We start from the raw sequence: 22,528 nt of genomic DNA, 5'->3' as shown, positions 1-22,528 counted from the left end.
TTAATTCCCTCAACATTTGAAATTTATATGTATAAATATATCTGACTTTTTTTAAGCACTTCAAGTGCCTGACAAGACATTCACAACCTTAACAAGCAAAATAGTCCCAAGCTTTTAAGCAACTTGTATAAGATTAATAATTTAAATTTAAAGATATGCTAAATGAAATTTTCTTAAAACACTCCAATTCTGTTTGCAAACTTCATCAAATATGCTGACACCTGCCAACTTAAAACCACAAAAGAAAATCAATTCCATGTTCTAAATTGGAGTCACAAGTTAGATTGCTTAATGTACCAAATTCTCTATTTAAATGATGAACACATTCAAAATTATCTTGATCATTGCAAAACTTTTCCTAAATTTAACACAAAATATCAACATTCTTAGTTTGATTTATTTTATTTTATTCATGTTTATGTCTGAACCTTTCAGTGTGGTAAAGTTACTCAATGAGTAGCAGAGCTGATTTGCCTTCCTACACAAGCCCAGGCTCATGGTTAGAAGTTTCAGCGAAGACAAGATTACAGGTGGACATGCTGAGACTCTCTTATTATTGAATACAGTCTTCTTTAACAGGACCCCCTAAGACAATATATTTTTCAGATGCAGTTTAGCTTTACACTCCTGATTCCTAGACATTTTAAATTCTTCATCCTCACCCACATTTTTTCTTACAAGTTGAATAAATGGCAGTCTGCTCCCCCAGCCAGGTTTCAGCTAAATCCCTTTTTATTTGACTGCAATGTCAAAAAATGTTTAAATAATTTTAAACAATATTTTAGATCTAAAATCCGGCAAGTTTTATTAAAAGAAACTAATATGATCCAGGGTGAAGCTGTGGAATATTTAGGTAGTTATATAATCCTTATAACTGTGAAATTATTTTGTCTTATGAAACTTGTTGATTTCTTCAATAATAGTGGATTATACATATGACATGGGACTTTGTTTCTTAGGTATGCTTTATTCCAGGTTCATGTCCTAATGATAAAAATGCAACAACACAGACTCAAATGATTCTCTAGAAAGTCACTAGCATAACTCTTTCTCAGCGCTTCACAAAAGACCTCAGGTTTTACATACTCATTTTTCCTTCTTGGAAAATTAATGTTAGGTGCCAAGGCCTGTGGTATTTGGAGCATCTCTGGAAAGCACCACTGTTTTAAAAATTCCTTCAACCAATAAACATTCACTTGTGTGCTTCCTTACATGCTAAGCTCTGTTCCAGAGTAGGGTAAACAGCAAACAGATAAATGTACAGCCTACACTCACTGAGCTTTCAGGCTAACTGGTTCACTTAAAACTTCAGTAATTGGTTCTGCAGATTCTGGTTTTAGAAATGCCCATAGCCCTGGGAAAACCAGTTTGCTTGTTCTGGAGACAGACAGAACTGAGTCGAAATCCAGCCTCCATACCCAATGGCTGTGTGACCTTGAGCCATTTTGTTAACTTCTCAAAGCCTGAGGTCCCTTATCAGAACAGAAGAAGTAAGAATAGTGTCTATCTCAAATAGTTATTGCAAAGATAAAATGAGAAGATGTGTGCTAGACACTTAGCATAGTGTGTTACACAATAGGTATGTAAAAAGGGAAAAGCTTTTTAGTAAATAGTTTGTCCAGTGCCCCTTAGAGGTCCAAGAGGTTATGCTGCATCTTTCTGGAGACTTGCCTATGTCAATCAGATTACTTCTCCACAATTGAAGGAATGACTGGATTAAGTACCCCACTGAATCAGGGACAAACTGTCTTTGCAGTCACCATCTTGAACTTGCTTATCTATGACCTCACATTATTTTTCCATTTTCTGTACATAGTATAAACCATTTTTCCTCAATTATAACATAAGTTTATATATCCCTCATGGCACCTAGCACAACACTGAGAAGATTGTTGGTACTTCACAAATATTTGTTAAATTAAGTATTATAATCAGTTTAGTGTATATAGACTGTGAGATGCAATATTACTGAACATTAATGTAATTGCAAAAAAAGAATGAATAAATCTCACTTTGTTGCTAATATTTATAATTACCATTTTGATTATATTAACCATATCAAACACTTCACAAATGTCATTTCATTTGGTCACACAGTAACTCACATGGTGTATCAAAAATCTTCTTAGGGTGTATACACATTTTACAGATAGAGAAACTTAACATTGTAGTACTAGAATCTCAAACTTGATCTGTCTACCCAGGGAACTGGAGGCCTGCACAGGCATGTTCTTAGGGTGTGAAGTTTACTAGAGATATGGGGAAGAAAAGATCACTTTGTATTAATAGGAACACAGGCATTTTACAAAGTAAAATGCCAAATTCACAAGAATTTGTCAGGAATAAAAAGAATTTAAAAGAACCTTTGTGCTTAAAAGATTCCTTTCTGCTCTGACATTCCCCCCACACCCCCAGAATTCTGAGCACACCTGCTGATGAGTATTATTGAAGAAGCCTTAAGATTTTCCATGGTTCAAGTAATATGAGCCAATCTTCCAATGCGTTCCAAAAACTTGAAGAAATTTATAAATCCTATTGAGAAAATGGATTTCAGCATACCAGATACTGTTTATAAAAGTGCATAAATAATATTAAGTTCTGCCCACAGTAAAAACCTAAGCTGTATGGAATTGTCTCCCTCTACAGATTTCTGAAAGGATGGTGCTTTCAAAACATACTTATTATTCTATTTTAAATTACAGGATCAATGCATCTTAAGATCTGATCTGTTTTTGTTTTTGCTTTGTGTTTCTGTGATTGATGTGTTTGAGGTGAAAATGTTTGCCCCTAAAGAATATTGGCTTTAGATCTTAACTTTTAAGGCTTTTTTTCATAATGAAAGGCTTTGAAATGTTAATGAGACTATATGTAAAACGCATCCCAACACTTGCTGATGCAAAGTATTCATTTTCGTGCACATTTGCATGAGTTTCAATTCAGAATTTATTGGTGATCTTGCACCTGCATTCCCATTTTAGGGCCCATTTATATCTATTTCTAAAAATCTTATGTTTGGTGTGAATGCCCAAGTTCTACATAATCAAAAAGAACAATGACCCCTAATTGTCACCAGTCCCACAAATGATCCATTAAGAAAAGTCAGATGTGCTTAGCGGAGCAGTCACTCAGGATCTACTGACTGACCCCTTTACTAACTGTACTAATTGCTTGTCAAGTCTGGGTCTTCAGAATTTATTTTATTGTACTTTGCAAGATGAAAGTATCTCATTTCGTCTTTTTACTCAAGAAGTTAATTTTAATGTTGAATTGTAATGGCAAGGAAATTAATAAATAACCACTCAAAGGTATGGGTCCTCGATGTTCTTAAGTGGTCCCTGGACCCTAGGAACTTCAATCCTTCATTAGATATTTCTTTCAAATAATGGACTTGTTAATTCACTGAATCCTTCATTCAGCAAGCATGGTGGGCACTCTCTGTGTACCAGGTACTGGGCACCAAACACAAAGAACTGCATGGATCATCAGTCTGTATTATAGATCCATGAATGACTAAAGACATTGACAAGCAGGTAACATTAATCTGCTGAGAGGGACAGGTGAGAAGGTACCATGTTCCATCTAAATAGGGCTTTGGCTCTTCTGCTTTAGCCAGTTGCTGACTAACTATAGCCAGAAATTCCAGTATCTTAAGAGACACCAGAAATCTAGCTTTCAAGTGGAATTTCCTAATATTTAAATGTGAGCACTTAATTTGTAGAAGTAATGTGTGGGCCAAACAAAACAAGTCCTCTAGCCAAAAATTATAATGGACCACCTTTTTGTGACCTCTGATCTAATTGGGTAACCTGAGACATCATATTCAATAATACATTATCTACATTGAGATGAAAATTCCTTTACACCCATCTCCTGGACAATTTTTTCACAAGCTCTTCTATATCCCGAAAGACCATCAGACATGTTTTTTCTTTTCTTAATTTGTATTTTTAGTTATACATGACAGTAGAATATATTTTGACATATCATACATACATGGAGTATAACTTCCCATTCTTGTGGTTGTACATGATGTGACGTTACACGGGTCATTTATTCATACAGGAACAAAGGAAAGTTATATCTGATTCATTCTACTGTTTTTTCTATGTGGTACTGTAAGGGAGCTCAGGTAAATAACCAAAGCATAATTGGTATATCTTGGCAGATGATTAGGCTTTATGACTTGTAGATTAATTATTTTATTGACTTCTCAACATTGATTAAACATTGACATTAGTTTAAAAAGTTAATGTCCCTCTGAAGAACGGTTTGTGGTTTGCAAGGAATCTTAACTCTCCATGGATTCTGTACTTTTCAGATTTTTGAGGGGACTGCTATTTGACATTTTATATATTAAGAACTCTTAAAATCAGAAATTATATTGTTTGGCTCCGCATGAACACCCTGAATCTGGTCTTACAAAGCAATTGGTCCTTGTTCAAAAAGAATAGAATATGAGTTCAACATACATGACATCTTACAGGGTTCCTATTTTCTTAGAACTCAAAAGGCTGTCCAAAAGGAATAAAAGCAATTCACATATGATGAATTGGAGATCTCAGGACTATTTATTGAAACATGAAACTTCATATGTAAATCCCACCTAATGTGTTTATATTTGTTGCTTCTATTCCATAACCTTTTGGGAAATGCATATACACAGTTTAACCTAGGGGTGACTACATCCCTCTGAATCTTTAGTTCATCTGACAGAGATGGGGAAGTATGGCACCAGAGAAGTCCCCAGTGTCTTCTTTATACGTTCAGATGTTAAAGAGTTCACACAATCCAGTTCAAGCTGGATTGACTCACCCTTGAAATTTTTCCACTGGGGACTCTTATAACAAAGATCCTCTGTCTGAAACTTCCCTCCGTTTGCAAAATGGGAATATATCTGCAGAGCATCAAAAGCAGAGGCATTTTTCAGCCCACAAAAAGCTAATAAAGTAAAACTTTTATATCTGTGTGCCAGTAACACAGCTAGTTACCCTAAGTGAGTATGTGTTAAAATTTAGAAGGTCTGGTGCTGCTGGAATTTAAGGTACAGCACATACAGAAGAATGGATTTTGCTCAGTGGACTCCCTAGCTTTGCAATATGGTTCTGATAGGATTTTAATGTGTCTTTTTTCAGAGATAGTTGTTCTGGGTAACTCACACATTGAAAGTTCCAAATTAAGCAAGTGACATCAGATGATAATGGAGAAAATGAAGAAGAGGAATGTGGGTAGATGGTGAATCAGAAAGAACCAGGTTTAGTTTGGGGATTAGTGCATAAGGATGCAAGGAAATGGGTTGTTGGTGAAGGGCATCAAAGATGAACCCTCTGTAGTGACCGACTCAGTTGTGGTCCAATTAAGTCATCTGTCTGTAGAGGGAGAACTAATTCCAAGTAATTCTGTCACTTAATGTTTAAATCTCTGGCCCTAACGCATTATTCCATCTTACTTGGCAGTGGAAATCCTGACTGCGCGTCAGAAGAAAGCAGAAGAACTAAAGAGACTTACTGATCTAGCCAGTCAGATGGCAGAGATGCAGCTGGCTGAACTCAGGGCAGAAATTAAGGTCAGTTCTGAAATGTCCCAGCCTGAGCCTGAGATCTGATCACCATTATGTTTGTTTTGCATGCACAGGGTGCTGCTCTCCGCAGGCCTATCACCATACACCCAGCTCTCTTTCACAGGGTTGAAATGCAAAATACAGAAGAACGAAGAACCACCTAATCACTATATTTAAGTATAATATGACCTGAAGGGATATATTACTACAAAGGAGAGATACAAGCTATTTTCTTAGTCAGTAGGAACTGACCCAAGTAAAGTGTACTCAACCATGAATTATAGCCAGAATGGGGAACAGTATTTTCACACTATGTAATTTGTGTGTATGTTTATAAACACACACTCATCTAAGCACACCCTAAGTATGAACTCAGTGTAACAGTAGGGATTATAAAGCAATCTGTGGAGACTCCTTTCTCCTTTTCAAGCTTAATTGCCTTTTTATGAATCTTATTACCCACAAATGTGTATTTATTAGATTTCTTTTTCCATTGCCAGCAACAGAAGTGACCCTGGCTAACCTCAGGAACAAGTAGAATTTGACAAAATGTCAAGGATAGGTCACCAAATCAGAGTGTAATCTGAAGAACATGGATCTAAAACTAAGCAAAAAAAAAACTAGGATGGCTGGAGTCATGTGGGAAACAAGCACTCCCAGATTCTGTCTTTTGGACACCGTGGGAGTGAGTAACCTTCAAACATCATTAGCCCTGGAGCCACCTTCTTTGTTTAAATATCTCAGAAAAAGGTGCTGATTATCCTCCACTTGGACCACATCTATAATTTGGCCAAGAGTGGATGTGACACCTTGATTTACAGACCAAATGAGACTGTGGGACATTTAAACAGCATTGGAGTTGCCCAAAGGGGAAGTGGTTGCCAGAAAGGCAAGGACAAGTATTCACAACCAAGTGGGCAGTTTATAAATTCCTCTTTTTCACTCAGTAAACTAAATAAACACACACACATGTACTCCACCTTTTACCCACCTCTAGGAAACCAGAGTCATTTTAAGAGAATTGCTGCTACTTTGGAAGAGTATCTGCTCATCTAGGTGTACACTGGTGGAGTGTGGCAGAAAGCGGCAAGTGACATTTTGGTCTCCTCCATCCTGGTTAGGCATGAAAGGGAGATCATTGGGAAGGAGATGAGAACCAAAGCCTTGGGGTGTTTCCCTGTCTTCTCTATTCTGGTCTTTGCTGCCTCCCACCCAGCCTGTTGCTATGGCCACCAGACTTTCTGCTCCCACTGCCACTCCTCCATCCTAAATTCAGAGTTATCCCTCAAAGCATATCTGGGCTTTCCTGGTATGATCCTTCCCTCCCTCTCAGAATAAATTTCACATGTGGACTGCAATATATATTTCAATTCCCCCTATGAAAATCTCAAGTTGTTAGAACATCAGGTGAGTAATATAAAATTGCAGCTTCCTGGTCTATTGAAATCATGTCTTCTTCCAAGTTTCATTTCTACCTTTCAAAATTCCACTCATATAATGGGTAGTAACACAGGCTTTGGAGTGAAACAGTACAGCTCCAAAATTTCTACATCTTTGAGGAGAAAGTATATACAGCCTTAGATTCTTAGAATTCCATTTCATCCATCTGTAAAATAAAGATAATAATAATCCTGATTTCATAATAAGGTGACCAGATGAAAGTGCGATTATCTGTTAAGAATCTGGTCAGTGTCTGGTAAATGTTCAATATTTTTTATAATGTTCCAGCTCAGATGCTCCCTCTTGCATAACTATTTCCTTATTCCCTCAGTAGGAGATCATTTCTTCCTCTTTTATATTGCTAAAGCACCAACTTTATTCTACCTTGTATTTAATGATATCTCTTCCCCTGCCATTAGGTAAACTCCCTGGTAAACTCAAGGAGGGACTGAGTCATAGTTATTTCTGCATAGTTATTTCTCACTCTGTCATCTACACATAGATCTTTAAATTTTAAAATGAATTTTAAATGAATTGGAAAATAATCTCTTTTCTACCTCCTATATAACAGCACTTGAAATTCCACCATTGAAGATGTTTTCTAGATACTGAAGGTTTTTTGGACTTCCTGGTTCCCTCTTAAAATAGGAATGGGTGTCTAGGAAAGATGATGTGTTTTCTCTTGATGGTTAATACCTTGGTAGGCCCTTGGCCAAACTAGGAAGCCTCTGCCAGAATATAAGTCAGAAAATTGCTCTAGCAAGGAGCACTAAAAGGTTAAATAGATGACTCCAGATGGACATTTTCCTGCATCACAGTTTTGTCTAAGCCTGGACAGGGGAAAGACAAAACCCATATGTATTCCCAGAACAAGGTGATCATGGTCAGGTAGGGCAGACCAAGACTGACTCCATGGAGCCTCTCTGATGCCGCTCACACAACACCATCAGCAGGCACTGGAAGAGCAGAGGGAATGAATGTGCAGGTGTCTCAGTCATTTCTGTGATTGTGAAGCTCCTGCTTTACTTTTCTTTCCTCCAGCACTTTGTCAGTGAGCGAAAATATGATGAAGAGCTGGGGAAGGCTGCCCGATTCTCCTGTGACATCGAACAGCTGAAGGCCCAAATCATGCTCTGCGGAGAAAGTGAGTTTTGCATACTTGCTAAATAATTCTGTGTGAGTAAGCTTGGTGCTTTTTGGAATTGATATTGGAAATGTCAGGTGTGCAGTCCCCCAGCGGGGCTAAAGTGAGGTCTAAAGAGATTTAATGATCTAAGGTCATGACACAAGTCACTAGAAATGTCAAGATTTGAACTTAGACTCTTCAAATGCCACTGCCCATCAGTAAATCCCTAGGATTTATTATGAGGAACAGAACAGGTCAACTGGTTTATACCTTTTGCAAACTTTTTTTTTTTTTATATTTTTTTTTCTTTTTTTTTTTTTAATTTTTTATTGTTGGCTGTGGGGAAAAATAATACAAGGGGGACAAACGAATGTCAGTAGAGGGGGCAGAGAGAGAAGAGGGGAGGGGAGGGGAGGGGAGGGGGGATAGTAGAGGATAGGAAAGACAGCAGAATACAACAGACACTAGTATGGCAATATGTAAATCAATGGATGTGTAACTGATGTGATTCTGCAATCTGTATATGGGGTAAAAATGGGAGCTCATAACCCACTTGAGCACCGCCAGATGAACTGCTCCTCTGATTTCAGACGGCCCTGGTCTACAGAGACTGTTCTGCAGAGAGTGTGAGGTCCTCATCAGTCTGGAAACAATCAGCTATTGTTGTGCAGGGCCCAGCTGTCCTGTGCGCTGTTCTGCAGTTCCCTGAGCTCCCCGCCCTCTCCCCTGGTTTCCTCTGCTGAGTGAAACCTGCAGATAATGAAAGACCTCACTTCAGCCATTAGCTTTAGTCTTGTTTCCTATTAAGCTTTAATTAGAGCAGCTAATGTGCAACAAAATTGGCCGCTACTTTTCCCCCTACTCCAGCCCACCCACAAGGGGAGAAGGAAATGAGCTCTAATGTGATTTTGAGGAGAGCCACAAGGAGGAAAGAAGGACGAGTGAGGGACAAGAACAATCCACAGTCTCACAGTCAACTGAAAAATTGAGACTGAGCTGCACTTTTCTTTTAAGTGGAAACTGCTCACCCCCACCAAATGTAACAATAATAAACCTGATCTAAAAATTATTGAATTAATATTAAATAGAACATGACATCATTTGGGGGGTATTCTTTATATTTTATTCACATATGCATGTTGTAATATCATTAACTGTTTTATATGCTCCATTCATATATAATAATACAATTCATTTTTGCCTCTTCACAATAGATAATAGTCATTTTCCATATCAATGTATTCAACTGATCACTTATTTAAATATAATTGATGTAACCAGTCCTCTGATATAGCATCCAAGTTGCTTCCAGTTTTTACCATTAAAACAGAAATATTGCAGAGCATCCTTGTTCACACATCTTTCTCAATTACCTGACTTTCTGATTGCACTGCTTTAAAATTATTTTTTCCTTATATGCTCTCTCCCTTACAAAAAATCAACCTATTTGCCATCCTCCATCCCTAGCTTTTACAAACAACCCAGTTCCCAGTTGGAATTTTTTGTTGTTGTTTTTGTACCAGGGATTGAATACAGGGCTGCCTAACCACCAAGCCACAGCCTCAGCCCTTTTTTATTTGAGACAGGGTCCCATTAAGTTGCTGAGGGCCCCTCGCTAAGTTGCTGATTGGCCTCAAACTTGGAATCCTCCTGCCTTGGCCTCCCTAGTCCCTGAGATCACAAATGTACGCCACCATGCTGGACTCACATTTGGAAATTTAACTACCCATCCCAGTTTCCACTTCAGCAGGATGATGAGCAAGATCCTAATGTTGAGTGACTCTCAACCATCTCAGGTGGGGTGGTAAAGTTTTACCCATTCTCCTTCCAGTGCCATCTAATGGGAGAAACCTTCCCTTACCAGATTACAAAGTCCCAATGAAAGAGCCTCACCTGTTTGTGTCTCTCACAAGGCCCTTTCCATCTTGGCTTTGTTGAGAGCACATTGAGAGCCCACAGCTAATGAACTGGAAGTAGCAGTCTCCAAGCTATAGGAAATAATGACCCCACACCACTGAATCTGATGAGTCATGCCAACAGCCCCAAAGTGCTGTCTCACCTTAACTATAAGATGAAGGGACTGGCCCCTGTCCTTTCCATTTCTACTGTTCGCTGTGATCCTTACTAGTCACTCCTAATCCCTTGCAGAATGCTAGGATTAAGTCTGATCCAACAAAGGTAGCAGAGAAAATTGCTTTTAAAAATTGGTGACAATTTTAAGATTCAGAGAAAGGTCTTGCTGTCAGGCCTGGTAGTCAAATCCTGGTGAGCTGTGAGAGAGAAGTCACAGCTTTATCCTTGAATTGATTCCCTCTGGCCCAATTCAGCATAATCACATAGAAATCATCCTGTCAGAAACCACCACTTTCAAAACCAGTGGGAATGGCAATAATAAACGTTGAACAGACCTGCCTGCACCCTAAGCCTGAGCTCTGAGTGGGGTCCACCTGATCAGCCTACCTTGCCTGCAGCATTGGAAATGGTGCAGATCCACAGTGGAGCTAAGAAAGGATTGGATAATGTAGCTCTATTAGAATTTAAAGGATGCATCAGGGACTGGCAGGCCTGACCCAATGGCAAGGGGATATGCAAGAGCCAGAATGACAAGATTCCTAACACCTGACATGCTCCTGTTCTCATGCTCTCAAGACATCACAGCTCTGACAGCCGAGTGTCTGCATGCATACCTTTTCATCTGTGTCTTCCAGACTCACTAGTCCAGGGATCTGACAAGGGTGGCAAGAATGGGTTTGGTAATAGGAATCTACAAGGAAGAAGGCATTTGCAGACAGGGCCAGAGAGGGAACCTCAAGGTTTCATTATCTCTCTTCCTTTGGTAATTCTTGACCTAAAGAATAATATTTAAGCTGCTCAGATAAGTTTTATTTCCTACAAATGTCTCCCAACTTGGATGATTATGCTGTAATCAATTTAGTGATTCTCACAGGAGAAACTGAATGGTCTCTCAGCACTGAGGTACCCTTTCAAATGACATCTGCGAAAAACAAAACCTTGCCTTAATGTTTGCACAGAGCTCCTGCCAGTTCCTTCATCCTCTAGTGCTTCCTAATGGTGTCTCTGGCAGCAGTGTCCCCACTCTGTGCCTAACACCAAGCTCTTTCTTGTTGCAGTCACACATCCAAAGAACAACTATTCCTCAAGAACTCCCTGCAGCAACCTGCTGCCTCTGCTGAATGCTCATGCAGCAACCTCTGGGAAACAGAGTAACTTTACCCGGAAATCCAATCATAACAAGCTCTCTGAGGGTAAAGCAGCAAACCCAAAAGTGGTGAGCAGTCTTCCCAGCACCACCGACCCTTCTCACCAGGCCATGCCAACCAACAAGCAGGTAAGCTACTGGTGGGGGCCTTTTGACTGCCTGCAGGATTCCTGCAGACACTGTCACAGGGAAAGAAACCATCCATTTCCAGAGGAAGAAAACAGCAACTGCTAGATGCTGAGTTCCCAGGGGTTCCTCCCAAACTCCTCTACCCCCAGCAGCACTACCTGGTTCCACAGGACTCCCCTAGTCCATCCGGTCTACCCTTCCTAGGCTTTTCCCATGAGCAAGAATCTCATGCAGATGGACATTAGCAGATCCAGAGCAGGTCCACCTACATGATGAGATGGCTCTTCTCACTCCCTTGATTGCCACCATACTCAGGTCCCCATTACTGGCCTACATGTGGAAGGGACCCACACAGCCACAGGAACAAGATTCAGAACCAGGCCATTGAAACCATTGGTGCCATGAAAACTGGTGTGTGGTTTTTCTTAAAGATAATTTGATTCCCACTTACGTTTAGTTTATCAGTAAAAGGCCAACGTTAGTGTAAACTTCTCTTCCTCTCTTGGGATTTTAGTAGAGGAAAACACATTTCAAAATGCCATTATTCATACTATCCACCTGGCCTCTAAAAATACTAGTTTCCAAAGGATAATATTCTTTCTCTCCTGCCTTTCCACTCTACCTTTGAAAGGTGGTTTCTACCTTATGGTTAGAGAATGAACAAGGAATGAGATTTAATGATACAGAGATTGGGCATGCTGTAAAGACACCTTTTGTGATCTGTAAAAAAAGAAAAAAAAAATCCTCCTAAAATGCTGGTTTTCTAATCCATGGCCTGTTGAGTCTTGTTTTGGTCTTTTAGAGTTCTCACTAATAGCACTGATTATAATTTCTCAGATCCTGAATATCTTCATAAACTTCAAAGTAACACTTCAATGAGGAGCATTCTGTTTCTTCATAGGTTAAAGATCATAAGCAAGTCTGTTTTACTTGTAGTCTAAATGCATCTTCATCTCTCCTACTCCTTGCTCATTATTGAACACCATGTTAAAATTTATATCTAACATTTAGAGCAAGAGTTTCTCTTTCATAATTTCTTAAAAACAAAGGAAGCCATATGAGATGCTATGATGTAGATAATCCTCCTGCTCACTGTTTCAGCATTTTAGATAATGGCTCCTATAAGTTGAAATATTCTTATAAGTCTAAGCCAGAACACTGTAGACTGGGCAAGAAGAGACCTGGTACTTGAAAATAACTCTTTCCATCCCTCCCCAGCCTCACCCTCCCTATAGAGTGGAGGGGTCATTGAACAAAGGAGACATGGCCACCCAGAATCTGCACTCTTGTCTTCTATAACATGCTCCGAGGATTTGAACTCTAGGAATTCTTTTCTCACATGGGCTCAAGCCTGTTCTCAGGGTCTGTTTGGACTACTTCCCTGGATATACAGCCTTGAGGGCAGACCACACTACCACTTTATATACCTATAAGTCCAAAGGGTATGGTTGTGGGACTGGTGTGAGCTTAGGTATGGTGCTAGCGTGTCCACATTCATATGTGCAAGACACCCTCACAGCGTGAGACAGAGCCAGAGGTAGGAGGACAACACTCAGATAGATGCCACGTGGGCCTGCATTTATACTCTTGCCCTGGGCCCTGGATTAGGGGTTAGTGTGCCCTAAATCTGTACCAGGTAGTCACTGTGCACAAATCAAGAACTTTATATTCTTGTAACTCATAGAATCACATTTTAATATAGAGGTTTGATTTTTAAAACAGGTCCATGTTCATGTAATAACCAACTTATGAATTTTGTCAGGAGATAGTACATCAAGGGGGAATGGCTCCATCATTTTCTCACTGTAGACCTTTAGCAACTTTCTTAAACCCATGATCCTCATCTGTACAATGAAGCAAGTAACAGCAACTATCTTCAAGGGGGATATGATGATAAACAAGACAACACATGGTGAAGCACCTCCCCAGTGCCTGGCACTCTGTATTCATTCCATAAATGTTGGCTTTTATTCACCTCAAGAAGTCCAGAAATCTTTCACCTCCATAGGGACAGACAGGCTTAATCCATTGCTTCCTAATTACTCATCTGTTTATGTTCCTGGATGTTGATCTAAAGGCATGATTTTTTTCAGTATAAGGCTTCAAAATTGGTTAGCTTACAGCTACAAAAAGTTTAGAAAAAGAACTAATTGCCTCTGTGAAAATACATGTTATCTCCTCATTCCATCACAATGTACCAAATATACCTCATCTCTATATTTGCCCAAAGTAATAGTTCAGAGCTATGGTAATGCTTTTTGAAATAAAATAGAAAACTGCTTTAAAGAAGAAAAATTATGGAGAATTTTACTTTTTTCTTCCTACATGTGATTAGAATCCATATACATGGGCTATATAGAACATCTCAGAAACTATCATGGCAGAGAATCACCATTGCCCTGCCCTATGTACATTTCATTTTGTTGTGTTTTAAGCATACTTTATCGGTTTTATTTGGCCTGGTTTTTTATTATGTGCTTCTTAGGCTCTCTTTCAACATCAGTAACTTTCTTGCAGTTCCATTTACAAGACGGGCCACATTGTGCTAAGGATTTTATTAGCTTGATGTCATTTGCATGTTGCTGTATTCTTCTGAGGCATTCTTTGGGGATGTGAAAAGCTTACCTGTAGCTTAGAGATTTGGTTTCCCTGTTGTCTACTGGTGTCATCTGTGGTTTGCTAGCAGCTGACACTAATCTCTTTTCTTTTTTGGCAGAATGGACCTTCTAGCCAAAGACGAAGATTTAATCCACAGTATCATAACAACAGGCTAAATGGGCCTGCCAAGTCACAGGGCATTGGAAATGAAGCTGACCCAATGATGAAGGGCAACAACCGGCATGATCACAGAAGACAGCCGCACAATGGTTTCCGTCCCAAAAACAAAGGTGGCACCAAAAATCAAGAGGTCCCTTTGGGGACAAAGACCCCAGAGGCCACAGCCCATTCTGAAAAGCCCCGGCGAAGGCAGCATGCTTCAGACAACTCAGAGGCCAGGCCTTTCCGGGGCAACGTCGGTAGGGTTTCACAGTGCAATCTCTGTCCCACGAGAATAGAAGTTTCCACAGATGCCACGGTTCTCTCAGTCCCGGCTGTGACGTTGGTGGCCTGAGCTAGGAGAGAAAAGAGCAGTTTTCACTCAGTTTTGGTTCCCTGCCCGAGGTGCTGACCCAATTCGCTGCCAAAAGAGAGTCAATCAGAATATACAAACCCTGTATGGTTGTGTTATCCTCTCTTAATCATTTTTACTAATTCTAATACTCGGCTCTAGCTTGCTTCATAACTTTCATGGCTTTGCTTGATCTGTTGACGCTTTTTCTCATCAAGATTTTGCAGCATTTAGCCAGGCAGTATTTACTCATTTGTTAGGAAAATCAAGATGTGGCTGAAGATCTGAGGCTCAGTTAGCAACCTATGTTGTAGCGGTGATGTCAATCCATTGATTGTCTTTAGAGAGTTAATGTTGAAAAAAAATTCTTAATGAACAGACAAACATGATCTGCTGAAGACACATGCGCCTTTGTAGAATTTAACATCTGGTGTTTTTCTGAAAAATATATATATACATATATTGCTTTATTTGAAACAAATTAAAATATGCTGCATTTGACACTTGGCTCATTCTTTTATTGATACCTTATTTTTGAACATTCTCAGTAGTGTTTTCAAGAAAACTTGAGGGACTAGAGTCTTCAGTGCAAAGCTCTGTACAATGTTGTTTCTTGAACAAGCACCCTTTCAGAAAAAATAATACTTCTTTCATTTACATTATAAATAGATGAATACATACCACAATCTTCTTTTAGACACCATGCAGCAGTTGGAGACCTGGGGTTCAAGTAACATAACTCTCGGCTCTGGCTACTTTAACTGATAAAGAGAATGTATTGGTTGAGTCACAAAAAGTCTAATTTATCAGGACACCAGCTCCTTTCTCTTGATTATCTCAGTTCCCTCTTCCTCCTTAGGCTGACATTGTATTGAAAATGGTGACAAATGACCACCTTCATATGACTCAGTTCTGTCCCCAACACTGTCCAAAAAAGAAAACCTTTCCAGGTAGCTTCTACATGGAGCAAGTAATCTTCTCAGAACTCCCAACAAAGGTCTTGCACACTGTTGTTCATAAGTCCATCCAGGGGATATACTAATTAGCACAGACTAATCAGAGCCCACCCCTGGTGCCAAGATGGGACCAGCTCCCAAAAAGCACTTTGGGCCATATAGAGAAGGGCTACCATTTCCTTAGGGAGAGAATGGCACTGGGTAGCCAAAACTCCAAAGAGCCTGATTCCCTTTGCAGGATTTCCATTGCAGTTACATGTGTCCTACAGATTTGTTGGCTGCTTTCAGGTGCAAATACTGCTTTTCAGCTCCATGGTAACATTTTTTTCTGGCAACCCAGGTTCACCAGTTCTCTTCCACAGAGCAGCCTGAGCAGCTGAGCCTGCAAGCCACGCAAGCATCCGTTTCTTCCTTTGCCAAGTACAGGAGGATGTTTGCTCTCTCTCTCTAGCACTTTCTGAGGTCTCTGGGTGTAGCCAGGATTTAATAGGAATTCAAAATGTTAAGTCACATTCCAGGAAGGAAGGAAGAGTTGTTCGTTCAAATAAGAAGATGAATGTTCACGACTGCAGCTCTGTTTACCCCATCTGAAGCCCTGAATTTGTGTCAGAAGGATTTTGTACAATTTTTGTGTAGCAAGACTTTGCTCACCACTGAAAAATGTCAGTTTAAATGTGACAGCTTTAAAGATGGGTGAGATAATTTTTGTAAGGAGAAGAAATATGGGTGTGACAGGTCATGAATACACCTGCCTTTGTCAGGGTTGGACCCAACCACTCTTAACCTTGCCTCACTCCCTCGAGTTACTCTGGAGTTAAGAAAGCTCAAACACATTCAGAGAGCATGGCAAATGTTCCCTGGTCACTGAAAAGAAACAAAGGATGCTAAAAATTGTTCAGACCTGATTATATTTTTTCCTAGATTTTTGCCTTAGACTCTGGGCATATAATTCCCTAATTCGCATTTTTCAAATGGTAATTTCAGTATTTTTAGTGCCAATATTGGTCCATTTAAATATTTTCACCTATGGTAGAACCAGTTTTTGATCCTAGAGATCTGGGTCATATTCTGACACTCTTTTATAATGTTTTAAGCTCCTTTTTAAAAAAATCTAAGAGCCATATGTGTTTTAAACTCCCTTCTTAATGGACAAAAGCCAGAAGAATGGATACTTCTCTTTTAAATCTTTCTCTAGTGGAGATTAGAACAGTTAAATACCCATGAACATTGGATAACTTCAAAACTCACCCACAGTGTACCACATAGATTTTCCTTCAAGACTCCATCTGTGAAATCCGAACTTCCCTGTTGGGTTCCCAATTACATTTCCAAATTTACATCTCATTTGAAAATCTACATACTCCAGCTCTGTGGTGTTGAGCCTATCCTCTATCAGGGCATGTAAAGCAACCAAGCACAGAAAGTCAAACACAAGTCACTACAAAATGTACCCTCAGTGGAGCCTCTATTACAATTTGGGGGAAGAAACTAGCAACCCAACAAACCCATTTTAAAGTTCAGTTCACGAGCAGTGCAATTCTGCTGGTTTCAGAAAAAAAGAGATTCTAATTAAACTTTCTTAGAGAAGTGACATGAAACGAGGTTTATGGGAAAAGTTACCACACTAAAAGCAATTTCGGCCAAAGTGACAGATGGGAATTCTGACTCTGAAAGCCTAGATGTGAGCCTCAACATTGATTTAGTCATGAGAAGTAGAGATCAAGGGTCTGTATAGTTCTTTTCCTAGGACAATTTGGTGGTATAGGATTGGGGTGCGGGTGACTGGTTTGCAACTAGATAGGGAAATGCCTGAATTCCACACTACCTGTGACAAAGAGCTTCCTGCCTCCAAGTCCTCTCTCTCTCCCTTTGTGCACTGCCTGCACTGCTGCCTGTGAGGAGTGCCCTCATGTGTCTAGTCATGGTAAAATTTTTGGTTTTCAACAAGCATTCCAGTGACAGCATACATGAAATATGTGATGGCACTTTTTTTAAATTTTTTTTTTTAACCAAACTTGCTTCAGAGGCCATGCCTAAAATTCAGGCATAGGAGGGCTAGGGACTACAAGTTGTTCCAGGTAGCACAAAATGAAGCAAAAGAAAAAAAAGCCAGTTACTTGCTCTCAAATTTCTTCAGCAAACTATAAAATAGCAGAGGACAAAAAATAATAATAATTCAACTAACTGGCTAATACATTTATCCAGCCTTCTTCAGCATTTTCCTGAAAGTACTGAACCATCTTAATTGGCCTTATTTTGTGAGAAAAAAATTATGAAGAGTTGCTAAGTCCCAGTAATACTCTCATTACTTAGCTTTCGCTTTATCTGACATGCCTTTATAGATCCTAAGAAAGTTCTCTGTCTATTCAGTTTCAAAGAATCAGTTCCCTATCCTTGGAGGCAGATCAGCGAAAACCAGCTTTTAATCTCATTGTAGCAACCCACAGGCAAAGGTTCACTGGCCTGGATCAGGTCATTCCATCTGACAAATGCACAATGTTGCGTTCATCACACAAGATTCTTACAAGTTTTTAGGATTAATTTTCAGAAGCCCCTTTGTCTGAACTCGGCTTTGTCCCATAGCTCAGAAGAACTCCTGGTGCTACTGCTAAGTTCAAGTTTCACAGGAGAAACTACCACACACAATTTCAATAGAAAAATAAATAAATCCTAAAGAAAATTTTATTTGTCTGAGAAAGCATGTAGAATTCTGGCAAAAAAAAAAAAAAAAAAAAAAATCAGAGTCATGAATGTGACAATGACCAAAGAACTTCTATAGAAAATGAATGTCAAAAGCACTTTTAGCTTCAGATACTTAGATTTCAATTAGATTTAACTATTCCTAGTATTTTGAGAGAACACACTTTCTGTAAATTCCAGAAACAAGCCAGCAAATAGCTCAGGATATAGCTCAGGCAGGGTCAGGATAATAACTTACCCCTCTGTCATTACCCTCTGCCTGAACACCCATCACATAGTTCGCACTCAATATACTTTGATTGGAAGGAAGAGAGAGAAGATATGAATGAGTGATCAATTTCATTCAGAAAATTCTGCATGTGCAAAATAATTCTGTAAAGCAATTCAAGACAAGATGGGAACAGATCAGAGTAGCTGAAGTCCCGACCCTGGGTGTATCCTGACCCTGCCTGGGTTCAAATCCAGGCTTCATCACCACTAACTGTGTAAACTAGGGCAAATTTGTAAGCATTTCACTACCTTGGTTTCTCCATAGGTAAATGGGGCTAGTGACCATATCTGCCTCAGAGTTTTTATGAGGATAGAATGAGTTAATATTTGCAAAGCACTTAGAAAAATATCTGGCACTAGGCTGGGGATATAGCTCACTTGGTAGAGTGCTTGCCTTGCATGCACAAGGCCCTGAGTTCAATCCCCAGCACCACAAAGAAAAAAAAAAAAGAAAGAAAGAAAGAAAAATATCTGGCACTTTATATGGGTTTCAGGCAGGAGACAGTAACCCCAGAGTAATCCGATGGGGATACTTTATAAATTTATATGAAGAAGATAGAACTATAAATGACTAGTAACAGGATTAGCTACTAAGGGAAAAGAACACAGGAATCACAGATATGGGGAATAATCATAACTAAAGCTGCCAAGGAAGGAATAGCTTTGGAAGAGCCTTTTCTTCCCAGCTCCCACCTCCCAAAGCTGAGATTTGCAACTTATCAGGGAGAGTGTGACTGTGGCCCCTCAGCTCACAGAGGTGCTGCAGAATGGGGCTGGCAGGCAGGAAGCCGCTATGGAACATCAGGTAGCTTCCCTCAGAGGTGCTGCCTACTCACTGGGAATCCACCAGCTGGAATGCCATGAACACACAGGAAATCCAGCTGGGATACCATTAAAATCTCTAGGAAGCCACCAGCAGGAGTACTATGGAATTATCTGGGAAGCTAGCGGGGGAAATTCCCTGAATTGGAAACCATGTTTGGCAGTGCTTGCTGGAGGTAAAGGCCATTGGGACCTCACAGGCCAAGCACTGCAGGAGCAAGATAACAGGGTTGCATACTGAACTAGGAAGGAAAGCCCTTTCTTCCTGCAGCGTCCTTCAATGACATACCTCAAACATCAGCCTGATGGTAATACAGAAGTGTCCACAGGGTTCTGCTCCAGTATCATAAGCAGGGCAATGAAGACTGGATTCAGGAGTGAAAAGGAAAGAGGAAAAAACTAGCATACTCTTAGAAAGCACTATAAGAGCTTTTGGTAAATATGATAAGTAGCTACACAGTATACAGAAGACTTTTAAGTCTCACTGTGTTCATCCCCAGGTTTGGGTGGAGTGTAGCAAGTTCCTACAAGGGCAGGCCTAGCATGGTGCTTAGGGGCCTGAAAATTCCTAGCTTTGCCTTGTGCTAGTAGCTAGGCACCTTACCTACCACCTCTGTGCTTCAGTTTCCCCTTCTGCAAAGTGGAATCTTAATGATACACCTACATTATAGGGTTAGTGTATTAAATGTTAACATACAAAAATGCTTAAAAGAGTACATCCTACCTTTTATTAGATAGCTCCTTGGTCAGAAAAGCAAGGAAAATATTTCTAATATTTATCAAAACCAGAAATATAATGAGCTCAAAGAATAGATTTTTTTTTCACAGGCATGCCTGAGTTGTACTTCATTTATTATCATCCTCCCTCTTGATTCCCAAGGTACCCCTCCTGCCTGTGATTACCAGTTCCAATGTTCTCTCACTCATCACAATTCCTATTTAGAGGAGGGAATTATTTGTTCCGGTTTGGTCACCCAACTAGAGCAGTGGTTCTCAACTTGGGGCAATTGTTCTCCCCTCTAGGAGCCATTTAGAAAATCTGGAGATATTTTTGATTGTGGAGTAAAGAGGGGTAAAGAGGCATTGACCAGGGATGATACTAAACACTCTACAGTACCAAGTATGATCCCATTGATTAAAAATTATCTGATTCAAAATGTCAACAGTGCCACTATGGAGAAACCATAATCTAGAAGTGCTATAGTCTGAATGTGTCCCCCCAAAAGTTTATGTTAGTAACTTAATCTCCAGTATAACAGCATTGGGAAGCAAGGCCTAATGGGAAAGATTTAGGTTGTGAGGCTCTCCACTCACAAATGAATTATGTCGTCTATAAAAGGGCTTGAGGCTCCGAGTTCAATCTTGCTCTTATTACTCTCTTGCCTTTCAGCCTTCCCCCATGGGATGATGCAACAAGGTTTTTGCTAGATGTGGGCCCACCAATCTTAGACTTCCCAAGCCTCCAGAACTGTAAAAAATAAATCTGTTCTTTATAAATTACCTACTCTCAGTTGCCCTGTTTTAGCAAAATATCCCAAGATAAGAGGGTATAAGGGATTTGGAGAAAGGGAACAGAGACAGAGTAGACATGTAAGTGGTGCCTTGATTCCTCTGTCTTCACGGAGATCTTGACCAGTGTGGCCCATGTTACCAGCTCCAGACTGTCTAACCCACCTGGCATCCTGTACAATTTCTGATGTCCTTAAACTACTTTTGCCATCTATTTACACTCAAACTAAGTTCCCAGGTCTTCTGAATGAAGATAATTAGAGAATGAACTCTTGAAAAAGTTGCTATTAAAGCAGAAATGTCCAAATTTTTAAGAAATCTGGACAGAAGGAAACAGTTGTCTTTTTCCCAACTTTAGCAGATGTTCTACCTTTTTATTTCTATGACATGCTTTTTATTTTTAAAAGCCTATTTCTCTTCTAAACCTCAGGCCCCTAGATTCATACCTGGAGCTCAGCAGAATTTTACTAAAGTAACATGGGCTTTGGAGTGAAAGAAGAAAAGAAAAAGTTTGAGAAGCAACATTCTAAAATGCAAAGCTGTTAAATAAACAAGTAGGGCAGAATACTGACAGATACTGTAAAATTCTATTTGTCATAGCCACAGCCTACTTCAAAAACCATCTAGCTAGCAACTATAAAATGTGCATGGGCTGTCTGAGGCAATACACATGCTAACAAAGAAAAGTTAGCTTTTCTGTAATAATGTAAACCATGTGTATCTCATGAGGTTGACAAGACTGTGAGTGAAAATGGCCTCTTTGTGACTGCACCACCAACAAACTTCAGTGAATGTACAATTCTAGAAACAGCTGGAAACCAACTTTTTTGTTGTTGTTGTTAGCTATTCATGATGTTTCTTTTCTTGGCTGTACTACTAGCTTGAAATCCTGCATAATAACTGCAGCTCTCAACAAAGAACCACTCATCCACTATTCACTGACTGGGGAATCAGTAACTTGTTGATAGTTTTAGGGAGAGTTTTAAATATGGGAAAATGACAGTATGTTCCATAATTTAAAAGTTCCTTGTTAACTTTTGAATACATATATGTAAATCATTGGAAAATACTTTCCATTTGAAATAGTAGAAACTCTTTCCCTTCATTCCATCAAATTGATACTTTCCACTTAGGATCTAGCCAACATCAGATCAAATGTATATTAAAGCTACTCAAAGTGAGTGAAGGTATATGTCAATCCTTTATAAGGCAACCTCATATTCATTTAAATGCTAGTAGTATTCCCTTTACAGAAAAAAAAATCACTACTGCAGGCCTTTGTACACATTCAAAATGCTTTATAAATCCAAAGTTTCCTATGAACAACTTCTCAGGAGAAGCTAAATATGCTTGTAACTTCATTCCTTCTTTAAAAATAAAGGTATAATTGGATAATAATTGTACCACACTCAACCACAGACAGAAGTGGGTTGACAATGTTTTCAATGTTAGCACTTGCCAAGGAGGCAGGGAGATTTGACCTGTGAATGGAAAAAAATTGCATCAGCAGAAGTGATGCACTGAAGCAGAAGGGAAGGCCAGGCTGGTGCTTTCCTCTCAAGTCAGGAAGTAGCAACTCTGGGATCTGGTAACGTATGTCTCTGAATTATTTTAAATAACCTGACAAGTCATGTAACTCTGCTGGTCATTCCTAACAGTTATTATGGTCATTAGCATGATCTTTATTCTC

The 22,528-nt window shown here is 39.5% G+C and overlaps 1 protein-coding gene across 4 annotated transcripts in view; it reads left to right on the top strand.

The window, feature by feature from the left end:
* Spats2l (spermatogenesis associated serine rich 2 like) overlaps positions 1 to 15,082 on the top strand; it is a 161,402-nt gene extending 146,320 nt beyond the window's left edge. For all 4 annotated transcript variants that reach the window (XM_071618942.1, XM_027925022.2, XM_027925020.2 and 1 more), the window contains 4 exons: positions 5,454 to 5,563; positions 8,039 to 8,141; positions 11,255 to 11,472; positions 14,189 to 15,082. In XM_071618942.1, coding sequence (XP_071475043.1) covers positions 5,454 to 5,563; positions 8,039 to 8,141; positions 11,255 to 11,472; positions 14,189 to 14,584 — 827 coding nt within the window. In that variant the 3' untranslated portion in view covers positions 14,585 to 15,082. The remainder of the gene's footprint in view (positions 1 to 5,453; positions 5,564 to 8,038; positions 8,142 to 11,254; positions 11,473 to 14,188) is intronic.
* Positions 15,083 to 22,528: the final 7,446 nt, after the last annotated feature.

This window comes from Marmota flaviventris, chromosome 11 (assembly GCF_047511675.1).
Source record: "Marmota flaviventris isolate mMarFla1 chromosome 11, mMarFla1.hap1, whole genome shotgun sequence".
NCBI lineage: Eukaryota > Metazoa > Chordata > Mammalia > Rodentia > Sciuridae > Marmota > Marmota flaviventris.
This window is presented reverse-complemented; position numbering and strand designations above follow the sequence as displayed.